Source organism: Schistocerca americana, chromosome 2 (assembly GCF_021461395.2).
Source record: "Schistocerca americana isolate TAMUIC-IGC-003095 chromosome 2, iqSchAmer2.1, whole genome shotgun sequence".
Taxonomy (NCBI): Eukaryota; Metazoa; Arthropoda; class Insecta; order Orthoptera; family Acrididae; genus Schistocerca; species Schistocerca americana.
Genome location: NC_060120.1, coordinates 950,050,298 through 950,068,569, shown reverse-complemented (window position 1 = coordinate 950,068,569; position 18,272 = coordinate 950,050,298). Strand labels below are relative to the sequence as shown.

Here is an 18,272-nt window from a genome sequence, read left to right as displayed (position 1 = left end):
ACAATTACACTATGTCTTCTAAAGCATCTTTTCTGTATCAAGAATTTCTTTTTAATTTATCATTTTGAATGTGTTTATTCTAAATGTTGCCTTCATTATTTTCAACTCAGTTTACAAAACTCTTCTGTTATTCATTCTTGTATTCATTAAATGTGTGTCAGAAATGGATGCTGCTCACAATGAGCTGCAATGTTTTGAGGTTCTAAATTTAAGTCCGATTTATTTTTACTTTCAACATACAACTGTTAAGGCAGTAGAATATAACTAACCTTTTTAGCATACAGCCACAGATCAAAAAAACACCGAAATTCAGACCTTTAAATGCAACTTTACATAGTTTTAGCATCTCATGATTAAAACTAACAATTATTTGCTAATACATAAAATCAACAGATGATTGGCAACGTTTATTAAGCAATGAGGCAAAATATTCGCTTTGGGTATATCACTGAAAGGACCCAGAGAATGAAGTGGAAGAACCACATTATGATATTTATCAAAATGCAGCTATATGCAAATACTATATCATAAATAAAACAAAGAAACAATATCTCTGGTACATTATGTGCACGTACCTCGTGGTTTGCTCGGTGGCCGACGTCGTTGGCAGCGAGCAGCCATCCTGGCAAGTTGTCGGGCAGCTGGTGCGAACTCCAGCCCTTCACGAGCATCCTTATCTACAAGGCGACGTTCTTCTGCAAGAGCCTGCAGCCAGCGTGTCTTCTCAGCTGCCGAACGGCATGCGAAAACAAGCCCTCTCTCCCGACCCGAGCAGACTATTCGTACACAGTGTCTCACTGCTATTCCCAGCTGAGGATCTGTAAATTCACAGTACAGTACTTCAGCTACATTTATTTCATATTACAAACAGCATAAAGTACCAGCAGTATACCTTTAAGTGAACTGCACATTTTCAGTTCATGTTACAAAGTGTACAACTTTGCTTCCACCATTTTTTCCCCAACATCTGAGGCTTTAATGAAACAAATTGGTTACGCATGTATCATCCAAAGTATTTTCCATCGTTGGCCACTACTTTCTTCCATCTTTCAGGCAGTGTAGGAATCACGGCCACTACTTTCTTCCATCGTTCAGGCAGTGTAGGAATCACGCATCGAAAAAATTGTTCATCTTTTGAAGCGATCCACAAATCGATCCACTCTGTGACTTCTTCATGAGATTGGAAGTGTTGGTCAGCCAGGCCAGGCGCCATTGATCTAAAAAGTTGATAGTCAAGGACTTTCCATTTTAACGTTTCCAAGTACGCTTTGACCTCTTTTGCAACGTGGGGTCGAGTGTTGTCGTGCTGCAAAATCACTTTATCGTGCCTCTCGCTGTATTGCAGCCATTTGTCTTTTAATGCTCTGCTCAGACGCATTTATTGTGTACGATAACGAGCACCTGTGATTGTTTCACTTGGTTTTAACACCACATAGTACACAATGCCGAGCTGGTCCCACCAAATGCAGAGCATGATCTTGGAGCCATGAATACATGAATATACGGTTAGGCCGTTGACGTGGAAGCATGGCTGGGATATCCCCATGATTTTTTGTGTTTAGGGTTATTGTAATGAACCCATTTTTTGTCCCCCGTCACAATGCGATTCAGAAATCCCTTCAGTTTTTGCCTCTGAAGCAACTGTTCACAAACACACAAATACTGTTCAATGTCTCTGTTTCAGCTCACGTAGGACCCAAGTTTCTTCTTTCTGAATCATGCCCATAGCCTTGAGACGTTTTGAAATGGCTTGCTGTGGCACTCCCATTAATCGTGCCAGTTTTTCTTGAGTATGACGCGAGTGTTTACTCAGCAATGTCTCCAATTCTGCATCTTTGGAAACATTCCCTCTTCCACCGCTATGCCAGTCTACGACATTAAAATCACCGTTCTTGAAGCTTTGAAACCACTCACGACACGTTTTTTCACTAATAGCATCCTTACCATACGTACATGAGAGCATTCAATGAGACTCAGCTGCTGTTTTCTTCATATGGAAACAAAACAGTAACACCTCCCACAAATGAGAATTAGGCTCGTAAACTGACATTTTTGATCTAGAACAACTTCATGATGCAGACACAAATCGACTAATGTTAGAATGAGGTTATGATGACTGAGGTCCAAGCTAACTGCGTGATGTCTGTGATCTGTTTCTTTCAACCGCTACTTACCGTTGTCACCACCTATCGGAAGCAAGCTGTACACCTTGTACATCAATAGTTTACTAATTATTACAATTACAAAAAAAAAAAAAAAAAAATGCAAGATCAATACATAATAGTTTCTCGGGGGAACATTGTGTCAAATCCAGATATGGAGATATGCAGTTTAAAATCAGAAAGCTATGCCATAATAATTTCAGACAAGTGTATGAACACCCCCTGAAATAGATTTCATGCTAATTTCACCATGTCTGGCAATACTGTAATCAAATCTGATCACAGTCTTCCAAGAATATGCAACAGTCCAGTTAGTTCAAGATGAACTTTTGCAGTTTTCCTAATCCACTTCCTGAGAATACCAGAATGATTACTACACAAGGTCAGAGCTGATTCTTTCTTGGATCTGTGCAACCTTGAAAAATCTTTACCCTTCGAAATTTCAGACAGGAAACTGACAATGTTTATGCCACAGAATGACACCACCTTCTTTGTGAGTGGTCAAATAGTCTAATAAGCCCTTGAGGTATTACAGGATTTGGAAAAAAATCATTCCTCGTCAGCCCTCATTTGCTCCAGAGGCTACACTGATGCAATAGCTCCATACTTCATAATCCTATACAGCCCCATTTGCTCGACAAAAGATCCGAACAAAAAGACTGGAAAGTTGCACAGGTCACACCAATATTCAAGAAAGGCAATAGGAGTAATCTATTAAATTATACATCCATATTATTAACATCGATATGCAGCAGGATTTTGGAACATATGTTGTGTTCGAACATTATGAATTACCTTGGCGAGAACAGTCAACTGACACACAGTCAAGGCAGATTTAGAAAACATCATTCTTATGAAACACCAACTAGCTCTTTACTTACACAAGGTGTTGTGTGCTATCAACAAGGGATTTCAAATTCATTCCATATTTCTAGATTTTGACATTGTACCATACAAGTGGCTTGTAATGAAATTGTGTGCTTATGGAATACCGTTTCAGTTATGCAACTGGATTCTGGATTTCCTGTCAGAGAAGTCTCAGTTTGTGGTAAGTGACAGAATGTCACTGAGTAAAACAGAATTGATTTCTGGCGTTTCAAAAGGTAATTTTATAGGCCCTCTGCTGCTCATTGTCTACACAAATGGTTTAGCAGACAACCTGAGCAGCTGTCTTAGATTGTTTGCAGATGATGCTGTTGTTTATCATCTAGTAAAGTCATCAGAACACCAAAACAAATTGCAAAATAATGTAGATATCTATATGGTACAAAAATTGGCAACTAACCCTAAATAATGAAAAGTGTGAGGTCATCCAGATGAGTGCTAAAAGGAAACCATTAAACTTCAATTACATGTTAAATCAATCAAATCTAGAGGCTGTAAATTCAAGTATATATCTATGAATTACAGTTATGAATAACTTCAACTGATAACAACACATAGAAAATATTTTGAGGAAGGTGAACCAAGGACTGCATTTTACTGGGAGACTTAGAAGATGCAACAGATCTACTAAAAGAGACTGCCTACGCTATTCTTGTCCATCCTATTTTGCAGTACTGTTGTGCATTGTGGGATCCTTACCAAATAGGATTAATGGAATACATCAAGAAAGTTCAAAGAAGAACAGCACATTTTGGATTACTAATAAATAGGGGAGAGAATGTCATGGACATGATACAGGTTTTGGGGTGAACATCATCAAAAGAAAGGTGTTTTTCCTTGTGGAGGGATCTTCTCACAAAATTTCAATCACCAACTTTCTCCTCTGAATGTTAAAACTCTTTGTTGATGCCAACCTATTCAGGGAGAAATGATCATCACAATAAAATAAGGAAAATCAGAGCTCATATGGAAAGATGTAGGTGTTTGCTTTTTCTCTGCACTGTTCGAGATGGAATAATAGAATGGTTCAAATGGATCTGATAACTATGGGACTTAACATCTGAGGTCATCACTCCCCTAGAACTTAGAACTACTTAAACCTAAGTAACCTAAGAACATCACACACATCCATGCCCGAGGCAGGATTCGAACCTGCAACCGTAGCAGTTGCGCGATTCCAGTCTGAAATAATAGGGAATTAGTTTGAAGGTTGTTCGATGAACCCTCTGCCAGGCACTAAGTGTGATTTGCAGAGTAGCCATATGGATGTAATGTAGAGACATAAGGGGCGAATACGATTCTTCAAACCCAAACCCCAGGATGACAGAGACTGACTTATGGTGAGTCCTCATTACAGGTGAGTCTCTCTCAACTCCTCTTTTTTTAACCTTCCCCAGTCTGCCCCACTCTCTTCCCTGAGAAAAGAATTAATAGTTCTAAAAGCTAGGATTATGTCATCATATTTACTTTTAGGCATATCTATCGGCAGTACTAAACATTTCACCTTCTAGAGATAAGTACAAGTCCGAAGTTTAGTCTCATATTTATCAATTGTGTAATTACTGTAGATGTGTGGATGGACCGATTCCTGAGGATTCTTCCAATGAATCATCTGGATCTCCTTTACTTGTGAATAGTTTTATGTGATCATTCCGTTTTAAATCACTTTGTATGCATACTCCTAGATTTTTTTATGGATATAACTGCTTCCAGTGATTGTTCTGCAATCGTGATATCATCCAATAACGGGGCTTCCTATTAAATTTGTTTGTGTCCAGAATCAATTGCCAAGCCGCGCACCAAGCATATTCTGCGGGTCTTCCTGAGTTTTGGTGCAAGATTTATTGTCGCAACAATGCATATGGAGCACATGAAATAATTACATTTACAGATCAGTAGCACAAGCGGTGTTGAGGTACCAATTTTCAAACATTGAAAGTTCTCAGCATATAACAGTATCATCCACAAAAATCTGGAAAAAAATCACATCTTGAGTGAAGTGGAAACCTCTAAAAGGTAGTACTATTTTTTTTCCTGGCAGTGTATATATTGTAAAAAGTAATGGTCCTATAACACTCCCACAGACTACGGTTGAAGTTATTTTTACATCTAAAGACTGCTCTTCGTTGGGAATAATAGGCTGTGTTCCATTTTCTAGAACTGTTCCATCCAATCACACAGCTGGTCTGAGACTTCCTATACTTGTATTTTAATCATTTGGAAACATTGCAGAACTGTATCAAACACCTGGAGACCAGGGATTGTTGTTTCTGAAACCCATGCTGATTCCTGCAGGGGAGATTTTCGGTTTCCAGAAATGTCGTTAATACTCGAGCATAAAATGTGTTCCAAAATTCTACTACAAACCAACATTAGAGATATATATCTACACAGCTTTGTGCATTTGTTTGGCAACCCTTCTCAAAGACGAGAATGACCTGCACTTTTTTCCACTCTTTATGAACACTTCACTCCTCCAGCAACCTACCTCATACTTCTGCTAGAAGAGGAGCAAGTTATTTCACATACTCTATGTACATGGGATTGCTGAAAAATAATGCCTCCAATTTTTTTATGTGGAATCTCTTAAAGATTTTTAAATAAAACAAGTATTATTAGCATTCTACATCTTTAATCTCCACGTCTACATATTTGCAGCCCTCTGTTGCTAGAATTCTCCGAACTGTAGCACGAAACACAGTGGTGTGTAACATAATTATGTCAGCACAAGAGAAACAGCATGCTATAATCTAGTTTTGAATCCAAAGAGTTTATCCAAACATGGAGCATCCTCTCTTTCAGCACGACAATGTGAGACAACACACGAGTTCTGCAACATCTGCAACGATCCAGCATCTGAGGTTCGCTGTTATCGATCATCTTCCATTCAGTCCTTACTCAGTCCCATTCAATTTTCATCTGTTTCCAAAACTTAAAAATACCTTCAAAGACTTCACTTTGATACTGATGAAGTGATGCAAGCAGAGGTGAGGTTGTAGTTCCATCAACAAAGTCAAACATTCTATACTGAAGGTATCAACAAACTGGTCTCTTGTTGGGAGAAATGTGTTTGTCATCAGGGTGGCTAGGTTGAGAAATAAATATGTAGACATGAAGAATAAAGATGCAGAATGTTGATAATATTTGCTTTTATTTAAAAAGCTTTAGTTTCCACATAAAAAATTTGGAGGCATTATGTTTCAGAATTCCCTTGCCGAATCATATTGGTACCCTATCAGGTCCAGTAGCCTTTCCTCTGTTGAGCAATTTCACTTGCTTTTTCTATCGCAGGGTCACTTATTTTGATACCTGTCATTTTGAAGTTTGTTTAGCAATTTAAATGACAAGCGACTGTATGATCTTACACAGTGAAATAGTTCTGGAAATAAACATTTAGTGTTTCAGTTCTCTGTGCCAACCTCCGCTTTGATGTTTTTTGGGTCGTGGAGTTTCTGGACAGATGGCTTTGATCCATTTACTTATTTAACATAAGATCAAAGCTTCTTAGGATTTTCTGTCAAGTCAATAGATACAATTTTACTTTTGAATTCACTGAAAGCCTTACACATGGCTCTCCTTACGATGATTTTGACTTTATTCAGTTTTTGTTTGTTGCGAGGATTTCGCTACTTTTAAGTTTGCACTGAACCTCTCTTTGCTTTTGTAGTAGCTTTCTAACACGGCTCTCGAAACACAGCGAGTCTTCCCTGTCCCTCACAACTTTGCTCAGCACAGACTCATCTAATGTATATTGTACTATATTCCAAAACTTTGTCCATTGATACTCAATATTATCAGTGCTGGAGGTGAAATTTTCAGTTCGACTACTTAGGAAATCTGAGATCCGTTTTCTGTTGCTCTTGTTAAGCACAAATATCCTCCTTCCTCTCTTTATATTCCTGTTTATTGCCATTAAACGAAGCTTTAATGGCTTTATGACCACTGATTTCCTGATCTCGGCTAACTAAGTAGAAAGTTCAGGTCTGTTTGTCACCATGAGATCCACATATTATCTCCGCAAGTCAATTCTTTGATTAACTGCTCAAGATAATTTTCAGATAATGCATTTAGAACAATTTCACACAATTCTGTATCTGTATTACCCACTCTAATCACTTGAGTCTCCCAGGCCAATACAGGAAAGTTGAAAATGTTTGCAAATTATTCTCCAAGTTTCCCTTCTAATGTTATGGAATGCCTTTAGAAAATAACGAGACATGATTTCCATGTTTGTTGACAGGGAATGAAATAAGTGAGATGTAGTACAGCTGTGTGTGGTAATTCACTTGCAAGTACAATACTGACAGACAAGGTAAAATATAGTTATGTGTTCTGCTTGTATCAGCAGGAAATGGTTATTACAATATTACTGCATACAGATACACAGACAATTATTGCATTGGCTACATAAAGCCATCAGAAACAGAAATTTGACAACTAGCTCTCTATTCTCACTACTACAAAGGAAAAGGTCACTTTTTAATATAATGCAAGACAGGGATCTATTACAAATTAGATCAATGACCTTAACTGGATATTCACTACATACCGAGAACACCCTAAATAAAAAGGAAGACTGGTGTCTAAGATCCCACCAACAGACAAGGTCATTGGAAAGAGGGCAAATGCTTAGATAGGGAAGGAAGTCAATCATTTCCTTTTGAAGGGAATCATCCTAGCATTTACATTAAGTGAGTTGGAAAAACGATGGAAAGGCCTAAATATGTATAGTCGGTTTGGATTTTGAACCTTCATTCTCCGAAACATCATTTGAGACCCGTTTGGGTTGTATGGTGATTGTTCCTTTCTGAAAGTGACAAAATGTCATAAATCTAATTTGCATTCTTCATATGTAGCCAGAGTAGCATATTATGACAATGACAGCACTCAGGATGACATAAAAAGTGAATAATATTAGCACACAAGGGCAGAGTATGGAAAAAGGAGGTGGCATCTCCATAGACTACAAAGGTAGAAGTCATGCCCCCAAAATACTATGTGATTCCAATGTTCTTCTGACTTGAACCTATCTGTGCATACTTCATGCATTCCATACTCATGATCATCATCATCTACTGAAGCATACCAACATTTTCACCTGAGATATCCCTCTAAATTTTGCACAAATCTATCTGAGGAGCCAGCAACTCTCTCAAGGTAGCAGCTCTCCTGGCCAATTTACCGTGTCAAATTTAATTTAGGAAGCAAATATACTTTACAGTAGTTTAATGATAGTTAATTATTAATGTACTTTCCAATGGCTACTGTGCTTATGACAGATAAAGGTAACAATTTACTCTTCACTGAAATATAAATAGATATCATTCAGATATTTCTTATCCGAAAAAAAAGAAACTCACCTTTTCCATCAGGCACATCAATAACCTCACTTGCATCCAGAAGTATTCTACCCTTGTAGACAAAAACATTTCTTTTCAAGATGTCCTGAAAAAAAAAAAAAAAAAAAAAGATAATAAACATGTTGTACATTAATACAAGGGCTATTCAGAAAGTAGATTACATTTTTGCCTGCAGCAACAATGTGTGGGGGTAACACAGTCATACTGTTATCTGAGCATTTGTCTGTTCAATCAGTATCCAGCCATGCTAACATGAGGTTCATCTCATTTCCCGTTATTTCACAATAAAAGTTTTGAACTGTCTGCAATCGAAAATCTTGTAGTGCAAGTTGTTAAGTGCTCTCAGTAATGAGGTTTTTGTTGGCAAAACACTATAAACTGATTGAAATTTATCGGCAACTTTGTGAAGTGTACAAAAGTAACATAATCGCTGAAGGTGGAGTCTGCCCATGGTTCATTACGTTTAAATGTGGCCAAATTAATGTTCATAATGAAGAGCACAGTGGACAAGCAAGCATTGTGACTCATGAACTGGTTGCAAAAGTTTATGAGAAGAGTCAAAAAAATTACTGTTTCACAATGACTACCATCTGTTTCCAAAGATTAAGACCTGGCTCGCAACACAATGCTTTGACAATGATGCAGAACTGCGGGAGGATGTAACTAATTAGTTGAAGTTGTGTGGAGACTATATTGAAAGTAGTATATCAGTGTTGTTTTCAAATGAATAAAACCTTTCTTGTTTCCTATACTTTTTTTAACACCAAAACGTAATCTACTTTCTGAACAGCCATCATAGATTGCCTCTTGAGCCAAAATGCTCTTGATGATGATATTTCTCCTGCACTACATGAACTCTTACCTTCTTGCAGTAGACAAGTTGATGATCAAACAGAAACAAAGTTATGTTATTGGTCCACATTCCAGTTGTCACACGTATTACTTCACCATGGTGAATTAATTGAGAACTGACTTCTATCAGATCTTCTCCCTGAAATAAATATTATGTACTAAACAATATCAACGGATAATCCATTTTAAAAAGAAAAATAATCCTGACTATTATTTTTAGCATAAATTACACAAGTCAGCTGCATTTAACAATAGTGGCTACAGCAATGACAGAACTTGATGATGTTTCCAAACAATCCTTTATCTACAATCAGTCTCAATCTTCCTCTAAGGACATCTTTTCAGAAAATACTATGTAATACACAACAATCATACAACACAACAAGTTCCTCTAACTTTCTGCTCATCTGTTACTACAACATGCAAGAGTCACTGCTATCATTGCTACAATGTCCTGTTGTATTGATGTACTTACTTCCCAGCCTTCTACTCTCTGTTGCCAAGCAGCAAGCTTCTCCAGGCTCTCCATTCTACGTTTCCGCTCATTTATAAGGACAGCCACATTCCTCATTGCTTCAAGAGCTTCTTTAATTTTTTCATAATCAGGATGATCAACCTGCAACAAAACAAATTTTCTTTACTTTTTGAAATAAGCTATGTAATTTAAGCAACAATTTTAAAATTTTTAAAATATCAGTAATCAAAGAAACACCCTCATCAAAGATATTTTTTCACAGATACATACCTTGGTATACTTCAGAAGCTCTGCAAGCTGAAGAGGGTATTTGCATATCCTTTGTACTGGAGTGAGAAGGTAGCCATCCAGTGGAATTTCTATAAGACCACGCATGAGCCTACAAGCTTCAAAGAACTTGCTGTAGCTGTTGTGCTGATACAGCTCTTGAAGTGTTGCAGTAGCCATTGGTTGACTGTTACAATACTCAGAGTATATTCGAAATCCAGACCTCTGAATAACACACAAAAAAACATATTATTAGGTCAAACTCAACGGGTGAGATCGCAAGCTCAGCCTCTGCCCCTACTGCTACACATATATGTGCATGTGTACATTTTTATTCACTGTTTTAACATAGAATTCATAAAGGATGATAATTAAGGATTTTAAGTAAAGGCTTAATACATAACACAAAGCATGAGTAGTAGATTAGACAACCTACCAACTAGTATGTGAAAGCAAGTGTACCTGATGTCAGTTCCAGTTTGTCAGTTGTTTTCTACCATGTCACTTTAATTTTATTCAGATTTCTTACAGTTATTTCCTTGTACGCTAATTTCTTTGATGTCTATTTCTCGCTGGGCAGCTTCTATTCCAGGGTGAATAATAATTGCAAAAAAAAAAAAAAAAAAAAAAAAAAAAAAAAAAAAAAAAAAAAAAAAAAAAAAACTACTTACAGGATTACAGGTCTTACAAAACTGGCTAATAAGTTTATTAGACATTATTTTGTGTTTCTGCAGTCTATTCTTCAGTCACTGAAGGAAGCTGTGCTTTTTCTTTACTATTTACTCTCACCCAATTGTTGTATCTTCTACATTTATTTTGCCAGTTCATCTTTCTTTTGTAATTTCTCAGGCTTTCAAATCTTGCTGGCTGCTGCCAATGCAGTGTTAATTTTGACACCATCATATCCTGCATAGTATTCTAAGACCATGGTTGTGCAATACTTGCAAAATTCCATCTCCTCCAATTTTTGACAAACCTTTTTTGTCATAATTTTATCAGTCACTTGGATTCTTTTCTCCAACAATGGAAAACCCAGTATGGAATGCAACATTATTATGGAAAGGAAAGTTGCCACTCACCATATAGCGGAGATGCCGAGTCTCAGATAGGCACAACAAAAAGACTGTCACAAATAAAGCTTTCCGGTCATAAGGCCTTTGTCAAAAATAGACGACACACACACACACACACACACACACACACACACACACAACACACACACGCACAAAACTGCAGTCTCTCAGGCACATTGGCTACAGTTGCCTGAAACTGCAGTTGTGTGTGTGTGTGTGTGTGTGTGTGTGTGTGTGTGTTGTCTGTTTTTGATGAAAGCCCAGGCCTTATGGGCTGAAAGCTTTATTTGTGACAGTCTTTTTGTGGTGTCTATTTGAAACTGAGCATCTCCGCCATATGGCAAATGGAAACTTTCCTTTTCATAATGTTGTTGGATTCATTTCTGATATTCACAAAGTTTCTACCTTATTGGGATAAAAATAAAATAATAATTTACAAGAATTTTTTGAATGATTCCATTCTTAATAAGTGTGGAATAAGTTCACAGAAAATTATATGTAAATCTGCTTTAAATTTAGTTATAATGCACGACTTACAAGACAGAATGTGGAAAGTGCAATTTCACAGCCACTACCATCACCACCATCACTCCCACTGCACCATTCCCAGTTCAAGCAAACTACATGTTAACAGTTTTTTCTGCTTTTAAATTTACTTCTCCTTACAGTTTTCACATCCTGTCAGTACCAATTGAATACCTTAGTTTACTACAGGAGGAAGATGTGACCAGTGTTTAACATCCCATTGATATCAAGGTCATTAGAGGCGGCACGAGGTCAGATTAGGGTAGGATGAGATTAGGGTAGGATGGAGAAGCTATGCAACCCTTTCGAAGGCAACGTCCAAGCTTTTGCCTTGAGTGATTTAGGGAGATCTTGGAAAACCTACATCAGGCTGGTCAGATGCGAGTTTGAACCGTCGTCCTTCCGAATATGAGTCCAATCAATGTGCTAACCACTGTGCTACACCACGCACTCCCTCTGATAGAGCCTATCTCCGCTTTTGGATTCTTATTCCACACAGAATCCTTAGTAACTGTGCAGGATCTGTCTGAATTCATCCATGTTCCCAACAGTGTTTTGTGACATACTGTTTGTGGCAGCTCTTTAGTGCAATCCTGAACAATCTGCAGTTTTGTTTTCTTAGCAGTTATCAAATTTCAGATCTTCTCAGCTAGCCAGTAATTGTTGGCACTGCATATGTATTCATGTTGATAACTGATGTTACTGTCTTCCCTAGATATGAACTCCCTCTTTATAAACTTACTGATTGTCCCACTGTGCTCAGAGGCAAGATGCTTGAACCACACTATAATGTCTTAACTTGGCTCCAATGCTAGGTGTCTTCTTGTCGTAAAACCTTCTCACCAGATAATAGGCTCCATGTAACTTTAAGACCCTAACACTGATTTGTCCCTATTATGGCCTATCCTCCGGAATTATCACCTCACCTAAATATCTCAATTTCTTGACTTTATGTATTCTTCCATACTTGGTGCTCATACACTTGGGTTCATAATTGAGGTTTGGCACATAATAATAAGTTTACAAACTTACATGTGTCAAAAAACATTCACCAATGCAAGATCGATGTGGAGCATCCCAGTCCACACATTGCTCAAGGTCTTCCAGAAAGTTTGACTGGAATTGTAGCAACTCTTCCAAATTCCCAAAGATGGTGTTAATCTGCTCTGGGGAAAACATATCTGTTCTCCTCTTACATTCTGCCAGATAACCCTGCAAAATAATTAAAGAAAGCCAATGAAAATTTTTTGCAGTTTTTCATTTTCACAAGTATAATAGTATTTTAATCAGAGACAGCTAAAAAGTTGTATCAATCAGGCTGTGGCAAAGCCACAATGAAAAATTTACATAATCACCATAATTTGGAAGCAAACCTTCTGTCAGTCACAAAATGGAGGAAATGTGAGCGAATAATCTAATAGTGAGAGTCACAAAGATGAGTGTCATGCCCTATAATCCTCTGCTGCAACACCATACAGAAGTACATCAAATATGATAATTTTAGACTCTTTAATATGACTTCATATATTAATATAATTAAAATATCTATGCACGCATTTTTAAATTTTGTTTCAATATGCCAATGTATGTGGAATAACACATTAATAGTTAGTTACAAGCCCACATTAGCTTTTTCAATGTGAATGACAACCTTCAGTCGCTAAAAAAAAAAAAAAAGAGAGAGAGAGAGAGAGAGAGAGAGAGAGAGAGAGAGGATTAAACTCCTGCTTGTTCTTCTGGTATTACGTCACTGTATTTTAAACATTTTAACTATGACATAATCCGTATAGCTTCATAGGTTCACTTTTACCTTTTAAATTTATTTTCATTATTGTCTGTTTTGTAGGTTTGATGAGGGCTGATACCAGTTTATTTCTCACTGAAACTACGTGTGATTGTTCCAGAAAATAAACCATTTTTAAAAAGAGGAAGATCCGTGTTGATGGCCGGGTCTTTTGAAGCAGAACACAAGCTTTATTTGGTAAGACTGAGAAAGAAATTGTCCAAGGTATATCAGAGGAACCATTCTAGTATTTGCTGTTATTTACAAAAATTGTGAAAAATATAACAAAGCCTGACAAAAAAAGTGAAGCACTAGAGGGGGAAGAAGGAATGAAATGAAACCTCATGGGCGGCAATGGTGTAGGATGTTATTTCAGTGGTTATAAAATCAAGTGTACAAAGAACTTAGCAGTATGAGCACACTTATCAGTAGCATGCTTCCCCGACAAACTGATACAAAAAGGGACCTGAATTTCCCAAATGGTAATATCACCGACCAGATGATCACATACTTATATACGAGAGGTGCAAGGAGTGTATGACAGATATTAGGTCTTACATAGGGACTAAAGTGGACACAGACTATTACCTAGTAATCGCAAACTACAAATGCAGCTATTGTATAAAAGAATGAGGAATAGCATGACCAAAGGAAAGTTTGATATTGAGAAACTGGAGAATACAGAGTCGTGTCACCAGTATAATATTAAGAGTGCATAAAAAAGATAGAAATTGTGTAGAAAACAGGAAAAAGTCAAGAAAACGAAAAGAAAAACAAATACGACTCTGAAGACAGAGAAAATAAGTTAACGACCAAAGTATTAATGAAAAATGGGGGCTAATACAATGTCTGACAGCAGAAAAATATTTCAGATGATGAAACGTGAGGAATGGTCAAATATATGAGGCATTACTTATTAATGATAAGGATGGAAATATGCTAACAGACAAGGAAAAGATTCTGGACAGGTCGAGGGAATATATTGAGAAACTGCTGAATGCTGAAGATCCTGACTTGCTAAGTAGGCACATGTTGATTGTGACACTCATCTGCATGTATTGCCATTTTGATGTTCATAATCGAGATCAGGCATTCCCAGTGCATCTTCCATAGGTCAGCCTCAGTATGTCAGTTTCTAACTAACTGGTTCATTCTCATGCCTGACCTACCGAGGCTGCACAAATAGTGCCTGAGCTTGATAGTGAACATCAAAATGGCAATACATGCTTTATACAGCAATCATAGGTAACTGTCACGCCATGTGCTTACTTAACAAGTCAGCATCAAATACAGATCAATAAATTATGAGACAGTATTTCTGGCTAACCCTTCTCTTCAGGAGGTAAAATATTTAGTACTAATAAAGGATATGCAATAGTACTGACCAGTAATTTTGTCTCACAATTTGTTAGTTTTCTTCCTCTGGTATAATAAAAATACAGCTCAGTTGTTGCTTGCAGTCCCATACAAGAACAACAAAGAGATGCAACTCATTATTATTTATCAAACAATGGAAAATCCAGGATGGAACGTAACAATATTATGAAAACGAAAGTTGTCACTCACCATATAGTGGAGATGCTGAGACGCAGATAGGCACAACAAAAAGACTGTCACAAATAAGCTTCCAGCCAGCAAGGCCTTCGTCAAAAATAGAACACACACACACACACACACACACACACACACACACACACACACACAAGCACGCATGCTAACACAACTCACACACACGACTGCAGCCTCTGGTAGCTGAAGCCACACCATGAGAAACAGCAGCAGTGCATGATGCGAGTGGCAACTGGGTGGGGGTAAGGAGGAGGCTGGGGTGGGGAGAGGGAGGAATATCACGGTAGGAGTGAAGGACAGTGGAGTGCTGCTGCGGAGCACGCAAGAACGAGGTGGAGAGGCTAGGTGCCGTCTGGAGGCTAGACATAGGTGCAGTTCGGAGCCTAGACAAGAGGGCAGGGAAGAGGTGGGGGTAGGGGGGGGGGGGGAGGAGGCCAGGAGGGGTGTAGTGGAAAAGAAGAGAAGTAAGAAGACTGGTTGCATTGGTGTGACCCCCCCCCCCCCCCCCCACAGTGGTATTCCACCATCCACCGAACCTACATAATATACTCATTCATCCCTATATAGCCCCTGCTCCCAACCCTTTACCTCATGGGTCATATCCCTGTAATAGACCAGACGCAAGACCTGTCCCATACATCTACATCTACGTGATTACTCTACTATTCACAATAAAGTACCTGGCAGAGGGTTCAATGAACCCCCTTCAAGCTCTCTCTCTACCATTCCACTCGAACGGCGTGTGGGAAAAATGAGCACTTAAATTTTTCTGTGCAGCCCTGATTTATTTTATGATGATGATCATTTCTCCCTATGTAGGTGGGTGCCAACAGAATGTTTTCGCAGTCAGAGGAGAAAACTGGTGACTGGAATTTCATGAGAAGATCCCGTCGCAACGAAAAACGCCTTTGTTTAATGATTGCCACACCAATTCACATATCATGGCTGTGGCACTGTCTCCCCTACTTCCCGATAATACAAAACGAGCTGCCGTTCTTTGTACTTTTTCGATGTCAACCGTCAGTCCCATCTGATGCGGATCCCACACCGCACAGCAATACTCTAGAATAGGGCGGACAAGTGTGGTGTAAGCCGTCTCTTTAGTAGATCTGTTGCACCTTCTAAGTGTTCTGCCAATGAATTGCAGTCTTTGGTTGGCTCTAGCCACAACATTATGTGTGTGATAGTTCCAATTTAGGGTATTTGTAATTGAACCCCTAAGTACTTAGTTGAATTTACAGCCATCAGATTTGTGTGACTTATTGCACAATCAAAATTTAGCGGATTTCTTTTAGTACACATGTGAATAACTTCACACTTTTCTTTATTCAGGGTCCATTGCCAGTTTTTGCACCATACAGATATCTTTATCTAAATCATTTTTGCAATTTGTTTTGGTCATCTGATGACTTTACAAGACAGTACATGACAGCATCATCTGCAAACAATCTAAGATGGCTACTGAGATTGTCTCCTATGTAGTTAACATAGATCAGGAACAATAGAGGGCCTACAACACTTCCTTGGGGAACGTTGGATATTATTTCTGTTTTACTCGATGACTTTCCGTCTATTACTATGAACTGTGACCTTTCTGACAGGAAATCACGAATCCAGTCACACAACTGAGGTGGTATTCCATAGGCACGCAGTTTGGTTAGAAGGCGCTTGTGAGGAACAGTGTCGAAAGCCTTCTGAAAATCTAAAAATATGGAGTCCACTTGACATCCCCTGTTGATAGCACTCATTACTTCATGAGTATAAACAGCTAGTTGTATTTCGCAAGAATGATATTTTCTGAATCCATGCTGACTACGTGTCAATAAATTGTTTTCTTCGAGGTACTTCATAACGTTTTAATACAGTATATATTCCAAAACACTACTGCAAATCAACGTTGGTGACATGGGCCTGTAATTCAACGGATTACTCCTACTTCCCTTTTTGATATTGGTGTGACTTGAGCAATTTTCCAATCTTTAGGTACAGATCTTTCTGTGAGCGACCTGGTGTATATAATTGCTAAATATGGAGCTATTGTATCAGCATACTCTGAGAGGAACCTGACCGATATACAATCTGGACCAGAAGCCTTGCTTTTATTAAGTGATTTAAGCTACTTTGTGACACTGGGGATTTCTATTTCCATGTTTCTCATCTTGGTAGTTGTTCTTGATTGTAATTCAGGAATATTTACTTCATCTTCTTTGGTGAAGGAGTTTCGGAAAAGCGTGTTTAATAATTCTGCTTTAGTGGCACTGTCATCAGTGCATTCACCGTTGTTATCGCGTAGTGAAGGTATTGACTGCACCTTGCTGCTGGTATGCTTTATGTACTACCAGAATCTCTTTGGGTTTTCTGCCACATTTCGAAACAGAGTTTCATTGTGGAAATCATTGACAGCATCTCACATTGAAGTACGCACTATATTTCGAACTTCTGCAAAACTTTACCAGTCTTAGGGATTTTGCATTCTTTCAAATTTGGTATGATTTTTTCGCTGCTTCTGTAACAATGATCTGACACATTTTGTGTACCATGGGGGACCAGTACAATCACTTATTAATTTATGTGGTATGTATCTCTCAATTGCTGTTGATAGTATCTCTTTGAAATCATTCCACAACTTTTCTACGCTTACATGATCAGATCGGAAGGAGTGCAGACTGTCCCTTAAAAAGGCGTTAAGAGCATTTTTATCAGCTTTTTTAAATAGATATACTTCGTGTTTCTTTTTGATGCTTGTAGGAGTTACGTATTCAGCCTAGCAGCTACTGCCTTGTGGTCGCTAATCCCTGTATTTGTCACGATAGTCACTATTTGTCCAGGATCATTTGTTGCTAAGAGGTCAAGTATGCTTTCACAACGATTTACGCTACAAGTGGGCTCATGAACTAATTGTTCAAAATCATTTTCTGAGAAAGCATTCAGTACAATTTCGGATGACGTTTTACGCCTGCTGTAGGCTTTAAACATATAATTTTTCCAGCATGCCAAGGGCAGATTGAAGTCAGCACCGACTTTAATTGTATGAGTGGGGTATCTATTTGAAACGAGACTCAAGTTTTCTTTGAACTGTTCAGCAACTATATCTTCTCAGTATGGGGGTCGATAAACGACCCAATTAATAGTTTAGTCCGATTGTCAAGTATAACCTCTACCCATACTATTTCGCAGGAACTATCTACTTCAATTTCACTACAAGGCAAACTACTTTTGACAGCAATAAATACTCTACCACAAATTGTATTTAATCTATCCTTTCTGAACACTGTTAGATCGTTAGAAAAATTTCTGCTGAGTTTATTTCCAGCTTTAGGC

At 38.1% G+C, this 18,272-nt stretch overlaps 1 protein-coding gene across 1 annotated transcript in view; it reads right to left on the bottom strand.

Annotated features, from left to right (window-relative positions):
- The window catches only part of LOC124596112 (spermatogenesis-associated protein 13), a gene marked incomplete at its 5' end in the record, with an annotated part of 105,567 nt that overhangs the window by 10,356 nt on the left and 76,939 nt on the right, over positions 1-18,272 (bottom strand). The window contains 6 exons of the mRNA XM_047135127.1: positions 576-818; positions 8,408-8,492; positions 9,270-9,398; positions 9,735-9,875; positions 10,005-10,226; positions 12,632-12,811. Of these exons, the coding sequence (XP_046991083.1) occupies positions 576-818; positions 8,408-8,492; positions 9,270-9,398; positions 9,735-9,875; positions 10,005-10,226; positions 12,632-12,811 (1,000 nt within the window). The remainder of the gene's footprint in view (positions 1-575; positions 819-8,407; positions 8,493-9,269; positions 9,399-9,734; positions 9,876-10,004; positions 10,227-12,631; positions 12,812-18,272) is intronic.